The sequence below is a fragment of the Cimex lectularius genome, unplaced genomic scaffold (genome assembly GCF_000648675.2).
Source record: "Cimex lectularius strain Harlan isolate CLEC.00 unplaced genomic scaffold, Clec_2.1 scaffold17, whole genome shotgun sequence".
NCBI classification, from domain to species: Eukaryota; Metazoa; Arthropoda; class Insecta; order Hemiptera; family Cimicidae; genus Cimex; species Cimex lectularius.
The window spans coordinates 1,143,069-1,162,060 of record NW_019392640.1 but is presented as its reverse complement, the minus strand read 5'-3'; the positions used below and the strand labels follow the sequence as shown (position 1 = coordinate 1,162,060).

General features: G+C 34.3%; 2 protein-coding genes and 1 non-coding gene across 6 annotated transcripts in view; 1 reads left to right on the top strand and 2 right to left on the bottom strand.

Moving 5' to 3' along the window:
• Nucleotides 1-470: 470 nt before the first annotated feature.
• On the bottom strand, nucleotides 471-6,149 carry LOC106672259 (GTP-binding nuclear protein Ran). Its single transcript, XM_014403544.2, has 4 exons — nucleotides 5,887-6,149; nucleotides 1,255-1,708; nucleotides 912-1,082; nucleotides 471-851 (listed from the first exon to the last, which is right to left on the bottom strand). The coding sequence occupies exons 2-4, from the start codon at nucleotides 1,687-1,689 to the stop codon at nucleotides 807-809; spliced, it is 651 nt and encodes a 216-aa protein (XP_014259030.1). The 5' UTR covers nucleotides 1,690-1,708; nucleotides 5,887-6,149; the 3' UTR covers nucleotides 471-806.
• LOC112127737 lies at nucleotides 4,692-4,801 on the bottom strand. Its single transcript, XR_002910702.1, has one exon. It is a non-coding gene; the product is annotated as a U6 spliceosomal RNA (small nuclear RNA).
• A 36-nt stretch (nucleotides 6,150-6,185) lies between the features above and the next one.
• The window catches only part of LOC106661404 (syntaxin-1A), a 64,621-nt gene continuing 51,814 nt past the window's right edge, over nucleotides 6,186-18,992 (top strand). For 2 of the 4 annotated variants that reach the window (XM_024228535.1, XM_024228543.1), the window contains exons 1-3: nucleotides 6,186-6,360; nucleotides 6,786-6,872; nucleotides 13,292-13,391. In XM_024228535.1, coding sequence (XP_024084303.1) covers nucleotides 6,328-6,360; nucleotides 6,786-6,872; nucleotides 13,292-13,391 — 220 coding nt within the window. In that variant the 5' untranslated portion in view covers nucleotides 6,186-6,327. The remainder of the gene's footprint in view (nucleotides 6,361-6,785; nucleotides 6,873-13,291; nucleotides 13,392-18,992) is intronic. The other 2 variants (XM_024228545.1, XM_024228539.1) reach the window with 1 other exon arrangement.

Here is an 18,992-nt window from a genome sequence, read left to right as displayed (position 1 = left end):
ACACGTTTTTGGGTTCATACTGCCCTGGATCTTATTTCCACTGAGCATACTGCTTGAAATATTCTCCTCTGAGTGATACTGCTCAAATGTTGTGTAATCAGGATTCAATTCTCAGAGACTTTTACTAAGTGGCCACGGGGAGCTGTTAGCAATACGTCTTTACTTATTACATATAAACCCATTTGTTTGGTGGTATATATATTACGGTATGCATATTTCAGTTAATATTATTATTAATATTCAATTCTTTTTCATATCGACCAAAAACCTTAGATAAAAAAAAAAGTATGTTTAACTGAAACACATTTGATTAGGTTTTGATAGATAAGTAAAGCAAGTTTCTTAAATAACTATATTTGTTTTACACAAATTCATTTAATAACTATGTTTGTTACATCATAAAATGATTCTTAGTTATAGTTTTTGTAAAGAACAGGAAAACATGCATGATTAGGTTGAAAAAATGTTTATTAACTGTAAACATTTATTTAACAACAAATTGAACCTATTTATAATAAAATAAAAGAAAGCAACATACGAAAAGAAAATTATGTAGAAAAATCTTACAGGCAGTACCATCGCTGTTGTGCAGCCTCAATTTCTATAGTTAAGGGAGGGGGAGATGTAGGCAAATTTCTTACTTTATACAATAATATACACTTAAAAAGAGAATCATCGGGTATGACAAAGTAAGGCATAAAAATAAGTTGTAGTGACTTTGTTTGACACAAATTATAATATAAAAGAAAACAAGTTTACAACCAAATCTTAGACCAATCACGTTAAGTTTTATTTCAATTTGTTGTTTACAAGTCCTCGTCGTCCTCAGGGAGTGGTGTGTCTTTAGCTTTCTGAAAAAAGCGATGGAAAAAATTAACTACATCGATGATAATTGAATAAATCGTAGTTACCTGAAGTTCCTCTTCTATTTGGGTTCTCCATGCGGGATCCATGTTAACTTCAGGCGGTAAGAGAGCTGGCATTGCAACAAATTCAAGGTTCGGATCTCCGATCAGTTTCCTTGCAAGCCAGAGGAATGGTTTCTCGAAGTTGTAATTACTCTTAGCACTAATGTCATAATACTAGAAATAACAACAAATCAGAATAATTCAAGAAAGGTTAAAATATGCGTATCAATGAAACATAAAAAAAGTTTGACTTTTGTTGTAACACATGCAGTCTTGTCTGTACTTTTCTTTAAATTATTTTTTATAAATTACAAATTATTGGAATCTTTTGTCAACTGAAAATTACCTGGAGGTTCTTCTTTCTATGGAACACGATGCTTTTTGCTTTAACCTTTCTGTCTTTGATATCGACCTTGTTTCCACACAAAACTATGGGGATGTTTTCGCAAACTCGTACTAAATCCCTATGCCAGTTGGGTACATTCTTGTAAGTTACCCTAGATGTAACATCAAACATGATAATGGCACACTGGCCCTGAATGTAATAGCCGTCTCTAAGGCCTCCGAATTTCTCCTGGCCAGCAGTGTCCCATACGTTGAATCGGATCGGCCCTCGGTTAGTGTGGAAAACAAGGGGGTGGACTTCGACACCCAGGGTAGCCACATACTTCTTCTCAAACTCTCCCGTCAGATGCCGTTTGACAAATGTAGTTTTGCCTGTGCCACCGTCTCCCACAAGCACACATTTAAATGATGGCATTTCCTGGTCTCGTTCACCCATTGTTGTTTATTTATTTTAACTAAAAAATAAAAACTAACATTATCAGCGAAATGATGAAGTTTGTCAAAACAGCAGCTACTCGTAAGATGAATAATTATGCCAATTAATTTTCTTTCACAGCTAGTGGACATATATACAAAAATTTCAGCCATTCAAATAATTAATTTTAAAAGGCCTTTCAGTTAATTTCAAATACACAAGAATAAAATGATTAAAAATGTAATTGGACTGATCAATTAATAATGAGTTGTGTAAATATTAAATATAATATAAATATAATAATAAAATATAATATAAAAATAAATTTATATTTTATTATGATGAATGTCCACATGCAAAAGATCTTAAGTCGAGAAATACAGCAACAAGAGGTAAATATACTCAGACTGCTGTATGAATATTTGTCACTACAACTATTTGAATGGAGCAACTCTAAACAAGAAAACAGACACAATCTAATCAAAGTGAATGGAAAGTCCCCTTAGAAATCATGCCATGTCCCTTTAGGCTGCCCTTTTCATCCCTTCAAATAATAAGAGGGCGGAGAAAAAATCATTTAAAATCAAATGCATGATGAATTTGATAGCAATATTTTTTTTAAACAATAGGTTTTTATAAACTATTACATTACTCATCCTCATTACATAATTTGATAAAATTTTGTGATAGGGGATGGATAAAAAATTCCAGGGGAGACAGAGGGAATCGAACCGTGTGGGTCTAGTCTACAAGCTGAGTCTGATGCACTAACTACTACTTGGATACCACAATATGATCATACGGTCCTGATGTATGGATCTCTAAGTTGTATTTTAGCTCATGCGTGCATCACATACACACTGAAAATGGCAAAATGCATCTCACAGATCAACCCAGTGAAGGTAGACAGATTAAGATGATCGATAAGGATACAATTAATAAGTAGTTATTTATCACTGCATTGTAAAGGTTTGATTAACCTTAACAGAATTCTGTTCAATGTTTGGCAATTTCACAACAGAACAAAGAAAATTTAGAACATGGGTATAAATTGACCGTGATCCTTGCTCCATAAGATTGAGCTAAATATGCAACTGGATGACAATGAACCACAATGTTTTAAATATTTATTTTATTAAAAAAAAAAAAAATCAATTGTAAATCGACAATTTTTTGTGTAAAGGCAGGTTTACACTACGATTTATCATCTATTAACAGGTTATTTTCTCGTCCTTTTTCATATCACTTTAAATTTTTGCTTTGAATCTGAACTTATGAGATCTTTCATCCCAAATTCTGTATTTATTTGTTCATGGAAGAAGTTTTTTTTGAAGTCACAATATACCCCTCCCCTCTTAAAATATCTTGGAGGAAAGACAATCCAGAGCAAGATAGTAATGACTATTACTTCTATCAGGAATGTTGGTATTACAAAAATAATTTCAATCTGGACTGGACATGTGTTACATTGCCCGTTATTTTTCATTAAGTTCAATTTTTTGCACCATCATCACACAAATTTTTGTTAATAAACTTATTCATTATTATTGCATCACCACCTCGCCTACTTCATTCATGCCTATGATGAGGGACCAAATAAAAAAAAGAGGACAAAAATCAAGTGATACTAGAAATTTATCAAAGCTAGCATAACCCAATTTAATTAATTAATTTCACGCAAATCATCAATTGTCTGAGTGGGTAGTCAGTTCTAGTAAGATATGCAGAAATTAAAAAGAAATAGTCAAAATTACATAAATGTTATTTTAAAAAAAAGGCAAATATATGGGCGAAATGTACAAACGACTAAACACACTTGCTTTCAATTAACTTCATTTCTCCTCCGACTTTTGGAATTGAGTGTCATTGATATCTTGTTTGCTTAGCTATTGAGTGAGCAGAACAGCTGGGATGACAATGACAGCGAGAAAAACTAGCGTCAATATACTTTTTTCCAATTTCTTGCATCAAAAATGCAATAGGAAACTATTTCTTAGCTACTAGCTTGTTCCCGTATGCTGAATGAAAATAGAGATCAGATCAGTATGTTATGTGCTTGGTCTCGTTTATATAATTAGTCAGGCCGGATTGGAGACTGAGTGCCTCACCAGTACGATGTTTTCAATCTCACCCTCACTAGTTTATTATGAATTTGATCTCAGTCCTGTAAATGAACAAACTGAGTGGCGGCTGTAGCATCACCATATGTGATGCTATACTATTTTCCATTGCTTAATATTGCGAAATTTTTTTCAGGTGTTATAGTCGACATTTTGGGTGCTTTGAGAGCGAAGCTTTCATCGGGCATCAGAAATCAGGTCATTGCTATTGTGCTGGTTTAGTTAGTGGGTCAGCAGAACATCTCGGATGACAGCAGCAACGAAGGGAGAAGAGAGGAAAAACTGGGAGAATTCAGAATTCCTACCCAATGCTTCATTGTGACTGGTCATACCTTCTTTTGATGTTTGTTGTGTCAATATACTTTTTCCTTTTCAAATTGTGCCTTTTCTAAGTTGATAGTGAACTATCCCCTTAGCTAAGCACTTCTTGTTGCTAATTGTTTATGGAATGAAAGTACCAGGTAACATCAGTGCGTTGTGTTGTCTCAGTCAAGTTAGTAGTCGAACTGGGTAGACGCTTAGCTTGTCTCCCCAGTGCAATATTTTTATCTCTATCTCGTTAATGGTCAAGTTATAGTGTAGTCTCACTCTGCAATTGTAATGTATTTTGTCTTGGTCCAATGTATTTCATCAAACTGGCCATGTGGGAATCGAGTATCATTGGTATTGTGCTCGCCGGGTCAGGAGAACAACTGGGATGACAATGAGGGAAAAAAGCAAACTGGGAGAATTTAGAATCAATCTTATTCAAGGTTTATCAAACATACTTTTTTCATTTTCAAACCTTTTCTTTTCTCCATTTTCTTCATATATATGTTTTCTACTTCATTATTAAAGACTAACAAATGTGATAGTTCTTGTTGAAAAATGATCATTCATAATTACAACGTATTATTCTCACTCCGTATTGTGGAATGCTTCACGATTTTATGCGCCATCCTTGCACAGGGGCCATACTAATCTTCTCTGTATTGTTCCGATGTTAGTATATGTACTGCCAAAGCGAGTAGAACCATCCCTCTGTATTATGTCGATGAGTGATGCTACGTTCCGTCATGGAATGGAAATTGAATCCCCTTGGTCCAAACTTTCAGAGTTCATTCACATTACATCAAGAAGTACATTGCTGTTTACATACTTAGACTTACTTGATGCAATTTGTTTCAGGTAGGTCATAACACGTAAACAGGCCCTAATGCACTTAACTTCATTTCCCCTCTGACTAAAGTTTGTTGCTGATGAGACATGTCATGTTAAGCTAACCAAATCTTATACATAGAGACTAGAACTTATGAATCGCATGTATATAAAGACATGAAAATATGATATATTTTGTTGGAAAATGACCGTTTTTAATATAAAACTTATTATTTAACCTCCAAATCGGTGTTTTGTTAATGAGACATGCCATGTTCAACAGTGACTAGAATACAAATGAGATGAATGAATGACAACAATGTTAGTAACAAGAAAGCCGTGTCAAGTGACTAAATACTAAAATAAATAAAAACCATAAATACAGTAAGGACAATGCAATGTGCGGTAATGCCCAGCGTGCAGGAGGGGGCTTCGTCGTAGACACAAAAAATGAAGGAAGGTTGATCATAGACATGCATTTATGTTTTCTCCGGCGGAAAATCTGATTTTCAAATTAAAACTAAAAGTAAACTAAAAGACTGAAAACTGTTCCTTTCTTGGAGAAAACCTTAGTCAACTCCAAAGCGGGGAATCCTAACCAAAAGGAAGGACGGCATGGCGAACGCACGTTTCGAGCGTTCCGTTAAAAAGACAGAAAAGGAGCGCGTCGAAGGATCCGAGCTCGAAATTCCTTCCGGCTATTTGATTTTCAACAAAAATAAATGGATTTTAAACTGTAGAAATAAAAAAGACGATTCGGGGGAAATAATGGCGCCAGTTATAGCGTATCACAGGAAAATGGCACTAAGGCGCCGGAATAGAGAAGTTGTTTCGGGAGTTCTACAGGTCGGAGGGCGAAAAGCCAAGCCAGGAATTAAAGATTGGCCCTTAAAAAACGTGGGGAATGATTTTGAGCCGGAAAGAAGACGGAATATAAACGGGATTGACTCGTAAAACTCACCTCGTCTCCAAGTCGTTACGGTCCACAATGGCGTTTTCCAACTAACGACAAAAGCCGTACCGGACCGACGGGCGGAAACTGGCAACAGCGGCGGCCCCGGAGAAAGGTGAAAACAAATTCGTGCCGAATTAAAAACTCGGACCGGCAGTCGAAAGTAGAAAAAATCCCGATTTCAAATAAATCAACGGCAATTTTGTCTTTGACGAAAAGGATAAGAACGAGAAAGGAAAGCGCGAGCGTAAATAATGTTGTTTTGCGCACGCGCCCTGCAACTGACGGCAATGCAGGAGAGTATCGATTTTTACTCCTCCGCCGTTCAGTATCTGCCTAGTTAATGTGGTGATGTTGCTTTCTGTGAATAGACTGTGAATGGGTATAAATATCGTGCTGTGCGGTCCGCGTCCTGTTTAGTGTTTTCCCCGTGAGACTTTAAGCCCAAAAATGACGAAGGACAGGTTAGCGGCTCTAAAAGCGGTGAGTTCAATTTACGACCGGTGCCCCTGTTTTTACCCCGAGCTCTGACTTTCTTCATTCCACCTGAAACTGACAAAAACTCCTCAACCCCCTGAGCCGATTTCGGACAGCGGGACGAAGTACATTCGAAGGATTTACAACGAAAAGTACTGTCTTGGCTATGTAAATTTTTTTAATATGATCGACTGGAGCCCCACCCCTGGACGCACCCCCTGGGGTTTGAAACCCGCGGACGATTCCCCGATGTGTGAAGTCGCGCTTTTCCACTCGGCGGTTTTCCGACCCCCGTCAAAAAAGGGGACTGTAAATCAACAGGCGGGTCGACGTCTTGTCAAAACCCCCCTGGTCTCCTTACACACCGGACATCATCTTTGTACTCTGGAAAATGATGAATTTTCTGAAATGGACGATTGTGATTTTTTCAGGCCCAGAGCGACGATGATGACGTCCCGGACGAAGTCGCCGTCAACGTCGAGGGGCGGGACGGCTTCATGGACGAGTTTTTCAACGAGGTAAGTCCCGTTTATGCAATTTTCTATACTTGTGACTCACCGGAAAAGAAAATCGGCCTTCGGAAATGAAAAACAAAAATTCTTTCACTCTTGTCACATTAATTACACGATCTCGGAATTTGACGTTTTTCAAAATTTTCTTTTCACCGCCGTTTCATTTCACACGCGCGTTCTCGAATTTAAAAATCAATCAAAATAAATCGAACGATATTATTATAAACCGATAACTCAATTATAATAATTTGATTTTACATTTGAATTGTTATAGTATAAACATATAATTAACCATCCCTATTAATAGAAATTGATCCAATTTAAAAACAATTAAAACAAAAACTTTAATCGGAAAGTTATTGTATTTGAACAATATTCTTCGTCCGGAAAATGTCCGTTCGTTATTACCAATCTTTTACAAAAATATTAAAAGAAAAAAAAACCATTAATAGTTTCACTAAAATTCTTTCACTGTAAGTAACATTAATGGCTGACACGTTTATCAAGATTTGCATGAAAATTTAATGTTCTCTTGTGGAATTTTCAGTGTCATGTTTTGAGCGTATACTGTTCTTCTTTTTCTTTTGTTATTCCCTTCCATTTTTCTCAGTTTGGACAGTTTTTATTATGTATTAATGAAAATTGGTCCAAGTAATAAACAATACAAAAACTTAATCGGACAATTTATGCATGTGATGAATATTCTTAGCCATGAAAATGTCCTTTCGACTATCACCCATCTTTTATATAAGTTTTAAGAGAGAGGAAAGAAACCGTAATATTTTTATTGAAATTAACTTTTAATTAATTAACATTAATGGCTGACAAGTTTATGAAAATTTTTATCAAAATTTAATGATCCCATTTGGAATTTTCAGTATTATGTTAAAGTGTACACTTTTATTCTTTGTCTTTTTTATTCTCTTAAGTTCTTCTCGTTTTGGTCAGTTTTTACTTGTATTGATGAAAATTGATCCAAGTTATAAACAATAGAAATACCTAATTCGGACATTTTATTCATTTGAAGAATATTCTTCGTCACGAAAATGTCCTTTTGGCTATCAACAATCTTTTATAAAAGTTTTAATAGAGAGGAAAGAAACCGTAATATTTTTATTGAAATTAGCTTTTAATTAATTAATATAAAGGCTGACAAGTTTATGAAGATTTGTATGCAAATTTAATGTTCCCATTTGGAATTTTCAGTGTCATGTTTGAGGGTATACTTTTATTCTTTTTCTTTTTTATTTTCTTTCGTTTTTCTCATTTTGGTTAGTTTTTACTATGTTTAGTTACAAGGGTATGAAGTCGTACAGTATTACGTGACAAATTGATCTTCCAATTTGTATTGGATATTTTGTCATCCTGCGATATTTTCAAGTAGTTCATTTTTGTATTTTTATTAATGAAACAGTTATAAACAGATTTTAAAAATACGTAAAAAAACGCATATCACGCTTCCAAAATTGGAAAAAAGTTGATGCAGACGAACAATTTCTTTTAGGCAGAAAAATGTCCGTTCCTCTATCGTATTCTTTTAAGATGTTTTAAAAGGAAAATATCTATTGAAATTAACTGAATAACTTTAATGATAAACTAGTTTATTCAGCACTACATGAAGAAAAGAAATATTCTCACTTATAATCTTCAATATTCTGTTTGGGAAACATGTTTTTTTTAAACATTATAGACTAGAATTATTTGCTATTTTCAGAGCAGAATTTCAGAAGGCGTAGGTTGTGGACAATTGCTAGTACAAGTTAAAACAGGATTTAACAATACTTGAAAAATAGCAATCATGTTAAAACAATTAAATTTTTGAAATGAATTGTACCAGAGGTCGTACAGACATGAATGGTATTTAACATTTAAGCAACATTACCTTATGATGCTCTTTCCCTGCCTTTCCTTGCTTTAAATGTAACAAATTTATCGTGTACATTGCGTTTCATTATTGGTTCATTAATTATTGCTGTTTCTTTTAAAAATTATCCACATGTAGAAAAATCGTTTTGGTAGTTGAAAAGTCGATATCAGAAAGAATGTTATTCCTTAAGGAAGAGATTCCATTAGAAAGTACTATCTTGCAGAATGTGTCACAGTGCGGATCCTATTGCGATAAGTTAAGGATTTGAAACAGACTATTTATGTTTGCTCACACTATTTTTATAAAACTGACTAACTTTTGACTTACTGTTATAACTGTTTATTAAAAAATATTGATACATTAGAGCGTAAAATTGTTTTGGGTTGAACAAATCCGATTGACTCTCGATGGCTTTGAAGACATTTAATATGAACAATTTTTACCTTAAATTACCTGTAATTACTAAAATTACTTTTCTTTTAGACTTCACAAAATCCAAAAACGTTCTTAATTTGCCTAGAAAATAAACATAACCTGCTTAAAGGGATTTTCTTGGCACGATTTTCCATGTTGACCCATTGTTGATTAAAGTACGGATTATACAGAGTGATTGACAGACAACTACTCGTACTTCAAAGTTCGTCAGGTGCTTCTACACCTCAAATAAAAAAAATAAAGTTCGCACGAACCATGGTCCGATTCTCAACCGTTTTGCAGATATTCAGCATTTTATCTTTTTGTTCAACTATCTACGGTTTTTGACATATTATTTACTGGTGGCTGCTGAACTATTCATTTTTGGGGTAATCCGAAAAGAGCATTGAAAAGAGTGTTAAATTTACTTTTTGGAAAAGATTGTTCTAAAAGTAACTATATTTTCCAAAAGGTCAATTTCCTCACTCACCTCATTTCTAGAGCGTTAAATTTCTTTTAAGAAGGCACCCTATTAAAATTTTCAACTTCATTTTTACTACAAAAAAACCTAAATCTTTACAAACTTAACTTGCAACCTCGTTGTAAAAATTCTCGGTAGAGCTTGGCAAATTTCGTAACAACTTCTTTATTGAATAAGTTTTCTAGCGATACACCCTTTTCTTTAATTATACCGGACCAAAATGCAGAAATTTTACGAGGAAGAGGAGTCGCTGAAAAAACGGGGCGTGGGATTAATCTAGTAATTCAAATTTTCATATTTTTCCCCTGAGCAAAATTATTTACCAACTTTAACTTAATAACAAAGCATAAAGAGAGTAAAAAATTGAACAAACTCATAAAAAAGAGACAATGAACATAGAGAACAACCAAAACAGAAAAATATCTATACTATGCACAGGTTAAAAAAAGAACAACAATACAAAAGTTGTAAAATTCAACGTAACAATCAAACAAAACGCACTAAGAGACAATAAACGTAGTGAACAACCAAATCAAAATAATTACTTCATTTTTTAAGTTGGGTTTGTGTATTGTTTTTTCCCCTGTGTCTAGTGTAGATATTTTGTCTAATCTTTCATCTTTGGTTGTTCGCTATGTTTATTGTAGTTAAAGCTCTAAAACCCAATCTTAACATAATAAAAAAGCACAAAAAGGAAAAATTCCTTGCAATTTTTGAATGAACTGGTTTACTACTTAGATGTAAAACCATTTTCATATTAAGAATAATTATTCTTTCCGTAGAGATGTCAGTAGTATTCTAATAATCTTGTAGTAGGAATGAATTAAGTTTTTTCTATCTCACTGTACAACAGAATATTTATTGAAAAGTTTGCATGGACAGAAAAGCTGCTTTGGGTAAATTGAGTCGATGTTCATATTTATAATTAAAAAAAAAAATAATAAACGGGAAAACAAACAAAATCAGATGTACAAATGTTTAATCCCCCCATGTCTGTTATAATTGCGAGCACATTCAAGGAAAGACGGATCTGTAATTAAAATTGGTCGTTATACTTTATTGAAAATGTGATTAATGAACGCCGAAGGGAAAATTCTCGGTCAACCAGTGTTGAAAAAAGACCCCTCCCCAAGCAGTTAATCCACTCGGAAGGACTTTGCAAAAATTATAGACCTCGCTAAATAGCCTGTTCAAATTGTTTACCTTTAGGCATTTTTACCTCAATGAAAAGAAATTAGATCTATGAGGAGTCGACCTATTGCCTGAGCATTAATCACCTATCTGTAAATTACTCGTAAAGCTAGAGGGGCTCTCGTTGATCGACATTCGATCAAACTTGCAAATATCTGTCAAATTCAACTAGTTTACAACAAAAATTATATATTTTACTCTTGAGATATGCGTGGTGATGAACGGTAATGGGCTTGGTTGTTTTGTGACTTTTTGAGGGTTTTTTAAAAAGTTAAAAAATCACAACAATGAAATATGGCAGAGATTTGTTCACAAACCAACCACGTAAGTAAGGGGCCGATGAAAACCAGTCAGTTTCACTAGAAATACTACCATATATGTATATATTTATACAATATAATATAATACAATATAACAAAAAAATCATAATAATATTAAATACTAAATATTTATACAAAGAGAAGCGAGGAAAAGCTCATTTAGATTCTACAAACAATCAAACTAGATAACCAAACACTTCGGGCACACAACAATAATTAATAAAATAATACACCATTAGACATGAGGACTGACTACATGATCCCGGAAACACTTCAGCATTACACAAAAGACTTTACACAAAAGAAGAGAATTCAGGAGGACGTCAAATATAGCGTACGGATGGCTCAAAAATAAATGAAGGAACCTGATCAGGCGTTTTTTGAACAAACGCAAAACATTAGTAGTCAAAATCATTAGGGACGTACACATCGTTCTTTCAAGTTGAAAAACATGCTAATAACGCTTGTAGTTTAGACAATTAAAAGAGGTCATACTAACAAAAAAAAACCACATAAAATCATATAGGTAAGCAGATATAAAGCATTAGCATGTTAAGTACACATCAAAATTAGGAATGCATTCAAAGTCTACAACAACCTTGGGAAACAGTCTCACACAATCTTTGGTACCAGGACATAAGGATTTTTGTGTAATGAAAAAGCAGACCAGAGACACACTGGCCAGAGGTGGATCGCAAGACCTTATATAGTCCCTGCATGGATCTTATGATCTTGGGATAAGATGGTAAACAAAGACGGAATCTTCCATCACAGAATAGATCCTCAAAAGGCAAAATGAGAAGTGTAAAAAAAACAGGGATAGGAATTGTAGTCGTTGACCTGGTACTTCTTTGGAGAAGGATCGAGTCAGTTGCACTGAACTAAGGTACTAGGAGGCTGACGTGCTTGGGGAAAAAACAATCCACTTCCTAATATCCATCACCATCATCACCACTTAAGTTTGCGAAACGCGGATGGAAAATAATCGGAAATTACCAAAATACAAATGTTAAAAACTAGTAGTTCATGTAGATAATTTTAAATTAAAAAATCAGAGAAAGCCAATTTAAAAGAACAGAAAACGTTCAGTTCCACTGTCAAACATTTTAGGAATATATCCCCTTCCTCAGGACTTCGAAAATATTATTAATAATTCATAAGGTTAAATAAAAACATCGACTTACAATACTTACAATTATTTCACAGATAGTAAATTTCCAAGATGATAATAGGGCGAGATCTACAACCCATCCTTTCCATATCAGAATTCTGCTGATTTTTTTAAAACTTTCATTTTTAAACGGATTTATATCGTTATATCGTACACAAAATTTGAATTAATTTTCGGGTTGTTGACGGAAACAAAGTACTTTCAGAATATATTGCCTTAATACAAAGTACTTTCAGAATATATTGCCTTAATACAGACTTAAATTTTACAGTACGGTGAACTCGTTGTTAACCAAAGAAAATCCATTAATTCCTCCTTTATACGATAACGTAAAAGTGTGTAACGACCGTCAATTGAGAGCATTGCACACTTTTAGGGCTAAAAATTCATGTCAGATTGATCCCCATTGACATCCAAGTTGTGCGGGTTTAGTAGTTTAACATATGACATGATGTACACAGGGCAGATTTCATAAGTATTACTTAATACTTTCGTTTTAATTTTTTTTTTAATCGAGGGTTCGCAACAGCAGGTATTGCAGGTGTATCAACCCTCGGGGTGCTGCAAGGCCAGGCAATAAAGATTAAAATGTGGGCGTCGGTGGCCGCAACGGTTTAGGCGTTGACACGGCGCTCATGACTGTAAGGTCCCGGGTTCGAATCCAGCGGCCCTACATTCGAACCAGACATACTTACAAATGGTTTTTTTTTTCAAAAACACCGGCACCCCGAGGGTTGATATATCCTCTGCTGTTGCGAATCCTCGTAAAAACAAAATAATAATAATTTCGCAAGACTACAAATGTTGATTAATTACCTTTGTAATAATTTATCAACAATCTTGATTATTTTTCTATTTTTGTCGCTCTTAAAATCTTCCTTTGCTTCATAATAGATGGCATGTTATGTCATTAATTTTATTTCGTCCTTTATCGTCCTTTATGTACTTACGATCATATTAATCTTTAATCTTGTTTTCCAGGTGGAAGAGATACGGAAGATGATAGATAAAATACAGATGAATGTGGAGGAGGTGAAGAAAAAACACAGCGCCATACTCAGCGCTCCACAAACTGATGAAAGTAAGTTGATAATATTTTTCCTATCACTATGTAAAACTTTCAAATGACTTCAAATAACCTCATCGCCAACCATTTTCACAAGACAATGTACAATGAAAAGTCAATTTATTTGATTACTAAACTTTAGATGCTTTTCTTCCCCTTTACCTATTTTTATTAGATGACTGGTGAAATTATAATTAAACACCCATGTTTTGTCAGTGTTCTCTAAGATCATAGATTTTGGTTGAATGATTAAAATCGCTAAAATACGATAACCCCGGTTCGATTCAAGTCCTTCAAAGTGATAATTATTAGTCCAATAACAATAAAAGCCCCGACAACTCGTGAAATCTATTGTACGGAACGTAGATAGATCGGTATCATTAAAACATTGCTCGCTTCTCCAACAATAATGATTCAGATACAATATAGGCTTTATGAGACAAGTTAATTACAAGACCATTTAGGTCAATAAGGAAATTCCAATCTGGAAAAAGGAAACATTTCCTAACATTATTTTAATTGTTTCCTTAGGAATGGTATCGATGTTGGAACTTGAAAGATAACGTGCTATCATGACACAAAATACTTTTAAAAAAGTTAGACTTAAATTTTTATCGTTATGGTTATACACACAAAGTATCTGAAAATACTTTTTTCATAAGATGAAAAATGTATTTTTTTCATCTAGTTGGAGAGAGAAGAGAATCGTATCATGTTTTGCTTTTTGTTTACTCAAACAAACGTGCGTCGATCAGATTATATCGTGACTTTTCATGAAATATCGATACTTGAAAATCTGTCATTTGATGTGAATTGTTTTGTTCTCCGTTCTCCCTTCTCTCACACACTCTCTCTCACACACTCTCTCTCTCACTCTCTTTCTCTCTCACTCTCTCTCTCTCACTCTCTCTCTCTCTCTCACTCTCTCTCTCTCACTCTCTCTCTCTCTCACCTCTCTCTCTCTCTCACACACTCTCTCTCACACACTCTCTCTCTCTCTCTCTCTCTCTCTCTCTCTCGATTTAAATATGTTTTGTTTTTGATCATATTTTTTCTTAAACTGCAGCCATTGGAGCGCTCGATCTGATTACTCACTCTCTCACTCTCTGCTTTTACTACTTCCACTATGTCAATATCCTAAAATGCTATCCTCTCATTTGTACCTTGGAATTGTCAAATACAGATATACACATAAACATACATAATATAATATACATGAAACATCGATACACACATATGTACATGTCATATCACATCCTTTCACGATAATAAATTACATTCATTCCAGTAAATTACCTAGTATCCCTACTGGTTGGTGTAATTTTCTATGACCCACGAGCATATACATGGTTCCCTATGACTCACGGGCGGCCGAGTGACGTCCATTACATTCATTCCAGTAAATTACCTAGTATCCCTACTGGTTGGTGTAATTTTCTATGACCCACGAGCATATACATGGTTCCCTATGACTCACGGGCGGCCGAGTGACGTCCATTACATTCATTCCAGTAAATTACGTAAACACAACGGACACTACACATTCACTAAATACATTTAAAAATACGATTAATGCCCGCCGCCGTGCCCCAGCATTACGCACGAGCCTGACGATGTATCTATTTGTGAATATAATTGTTGATAGGATCATCATTTATAATGACTGATTTGGTAATTGTTAATGGTAATGTTAATTAACAAATTACATCAATTTGTAGTAGAAAGGTAGGTGAAAGCATCATTTTAACATGACATTTAAAGATGAGATTTAAAGAAAATGTTAATTACTCAGAATAACGCAATAAATAATTGCTGATAAATTAATACGATTTAAATTTAGACAGTATTACTGTTTTGTCTTATTATTATCGGTAGGAAGGAAATGTGGCCAGTTCAGCCATATTCTTCGACATTTTTATGTTGATAAAATTTTTCCACGTGAAATTTATTTAAAACAGTACGGGCCTTATTTACTCGGTAAATGAAAAAACTCCTAAATTTCTCAGAAGTGTTAAAGTATCTTTTAAGTCCCCAAAGAACTTTGTAAGTATTAAGCTCATTTACTTGTACTCGGTTGGGATTATGATAAAGCCGCTTGGAATTTTGAGAAGAAAAATAATGAGAAAATTGTTCACAGTTGAAATCCTGTTAAAGTTGAAACCTGCATTAAATCGATTTTATTTGTCTCTTTTTGCTTTCTTTATTCAACTTTAAAGAATTAAGGTTCAAATTCAAGAGGATTCACAAAGGTAGTGTTCCTTTTTTCGCGGAAAAACGCTCTTATGAGAATAAAGGAAAATTTCTCTTTGGGGAGTTTCACAAAGTTCCCCGGACTGGGGAAGGACGAAAAAGGGAAAGAGAAAGGGACGAGCTGGGTGGATGGAAAAACATTTTTCCGCTTTTCCATTTACAGGCCGGCTATCAAAAGGGGTTTAGCTGGCACAATGGCTTCAATTAGACTCCTTCGCCCTCCCGATAGAGCCCACATTTCAATGAATAAATAGGACCACAAAGCAGCCCACCGTTGTGGCGATAACACTATTGCGTTAATTTATATCCAAACATCTCGACATTTTCATTTAAAACAGTCTAGCCTGCAATATATTTAAAAAATAAATCAAGGGTCGTAAAATGTCCCTAACTGCTTCACTCTGACTTTTTTTAAATAGATTTGATTACTGGACTGACAATTTACTGTATTTTCATATAACCAGGTTTTACAGAGGAGGTTTACAAAATACAATACTGAAGAATTACAATATTAATGAATTCTACATATATTTATCAGGAGTGTTTTGCATCTTTTACATAACGCTTAACTTTAAATACGTATTAGCTAACTTACGGACACAACATATCAATTAACAACTTGAACCTTCGACTAAACAATAAAAAAAACAAGATGTACAAAAATCAGTGTTAAAGAAGAGAGCAAAAATAAAATCCTGGTTTGAAGGTTCAGACGCGTTTCGGCATTTCGCTAGCTTCAGTGAAATTGTAAAAATTAAATTAAAATGTCCCCCTTCATACAAAAGACCAAGTTTCAACACACTCAGTACAAAACAGTAAATTTCATTTATCCTTTACAAATGTTGAATAAAACAATCATATTTTCATTACCCGCGGTTAAGATAAATTAAAATCAATTGTAAATGTTATGGATTCTCAGACAACCTTATATTTTCATGAGGTTAAATACTGCAGTAAAGAACAGAAAACAATGTCAAAAACTAAAAATGTGCAAAACCGTGCAGTATTTTTAAAGTAAAACATGCAATAATCCTACTTCGTAAGTTACTGTAGTACACGTGCAAAACTTCACTAATCACTAATTAAAATCAGAGTAGTATTTGTAGTAAACACAAAAATTTTACTGTAAATAGTAAATGGGGTGAGTATGTAGATTCACTTTTTGTAAACGATGGTTCTAATCACAGAATTTGTAGTTTACAACTCTCCGGATTTTGAGCATTAAACGGTCATCACCAGGAAGCGAAATCTCAACTTTAACCTGTTGATGAGCGTTCAATGCTCAAATTCCGGATAGTTGTAAACTACAAATTCTGCGAGTAGAACCATCATTTACAAAGAACAGAGGGTTTTGGCGTTTCAACAGTCGAAAATCAAAGTAAATAATCACAAATCTATATGCACTCCTATTCGCAAAACTTTCCCTCTTGTCTATTTATACGGCACTCCAATTCCTCCAGCGAGTAGTATTATATTGGACTTTACTTAGACAAAGACTTACTTGGAATCCACACGAATAAAACTAGTTGACTTTACTTACCTTAGATATAAAATGCTAAAGACTTGACTATAGATCTAAACTGACAGTAAGTAACAAAAATGATGAATTAAATTAATCGCTCCAATTTGGTCTACGGATTTATTGCTCGTACCATTTGGTGGAAAAAACCTCCAGAGCTGATTCGAGGCATCCACCATAGTGGGCGCTTCAACTGCTTCGATTCCCACATAGCGCAGCGAGTTACACACAAGTTGGAAAATGCAAAACTGCAAGTCTCACATCTGATGGAATAAGCAAAGCTGCACTCGAGTCAGAGGGTACATTTGGATTCTAGCATTTCAATCTTAACAAAATCCAATCCCCCCAATCCAAAATCCTTCGTACAATAGTTGATGCTCTATTCTAATACCATCCATACTATCCACTCAAATCTCAATATACCCTTCGTCCCAAATCGTACCCACTCCCGCTACAATGAATTTCTCTCCAAACTATCATCTCGTGGCAACCCATTAATTCGCAACCTGTCCAGCTCAGCACTTCCTTCCAACCCTCATAGAAGGCTGAAGCGCACGTGGCCCCGCGACCATTTCATTGCGTACCATTAGGACTGTGTATGTCTATGGACTGCTATTGAATTCACGCCATAATGGCCAATTACACCCACTTTCACTGGATAGTGGACATTCAAATCAATCATACCAAACATGTGAATGTGCATTCACTATTGTGTATATGTATAACTTCGTAAATACATACCACAATTTTTGCTTGTTGCATTTAGTAAAAAAATTACTTTACAGATAATAGAACATTTTATATTAAATTGACTTAATTTTATCCCAGAATCAAATGGGTTTATAAGGCACTAAGCCCATGCTAACAAAATGTGCAAATCTGGTCTCAAAATTATAATGTTGTTACAATGATAAAAAACCCTAACCTTCACGACCTTCAAAGAGACATTTTCTTTAATTGCAACCTCATAAAATGTTTTTATATATTTTCTAATTAACATAATATGAGTTTACAACGAGAAACTAAATTAATTGCGATACATATTCTTAAGGATTTAAATTTAAAATACATTTTTTTTAGACAAAATGATGTCATTTTCATCCTCGAAATTTAAAAGTTTTTAACAAACTTTTCTCTCGTGTTGATAATGTGGGACCTCTTTAAGTATACTGAGTGAATTAGAAATATCTCCAGAATTGGCAGTCGGTTTCTGTAGCGAAAACGGTGGAAAATGCATAGCAGTACATTAGATTCTTTTCGTTATTGCGAACCGGCTGACGCCCTATGAAGAATGGCCCTGTTTTATTGGAATCTTACTTTCAGCTGTATTTCCCGAGTGCTCGTTACACCCGCCCTCCTCCGATCAATCATCTTTTACCCCAGAAGTAACATGACGATAATTTTTGTATTTATATATATCATTTAAATCATTGCCGAATAACAAACAAATTTGAGAAAAGGCACCAAGTAAAAGACACACATGAATAGACTTGATCATCAATCATGAAGTTATTCCATTTGTATATTTGGGCAACACCCAATTACCAACATAATGTAACATGTTAATCACTTAGGTTAATTGTTTAGTGACTAAATATCTGTTAATTGATTTCCCCTGCTATCTGCTAAATTCAATCCAATTCTTCAATCAGCAAATCCTCACCATCTGCTCTTACTTGAGGTGTGATATCGATATTTAAAACATCGAATGTTGTTTCATAAGTACAATATGCAATTTGAAAATATTTACGAATGTTGTTTATGTACACATCATATATAGACATCATAGAGGGGAGCAGTTGTGTATAATTGTTGTTATTTGGTATATATTCCAAAGAAAGAAGATA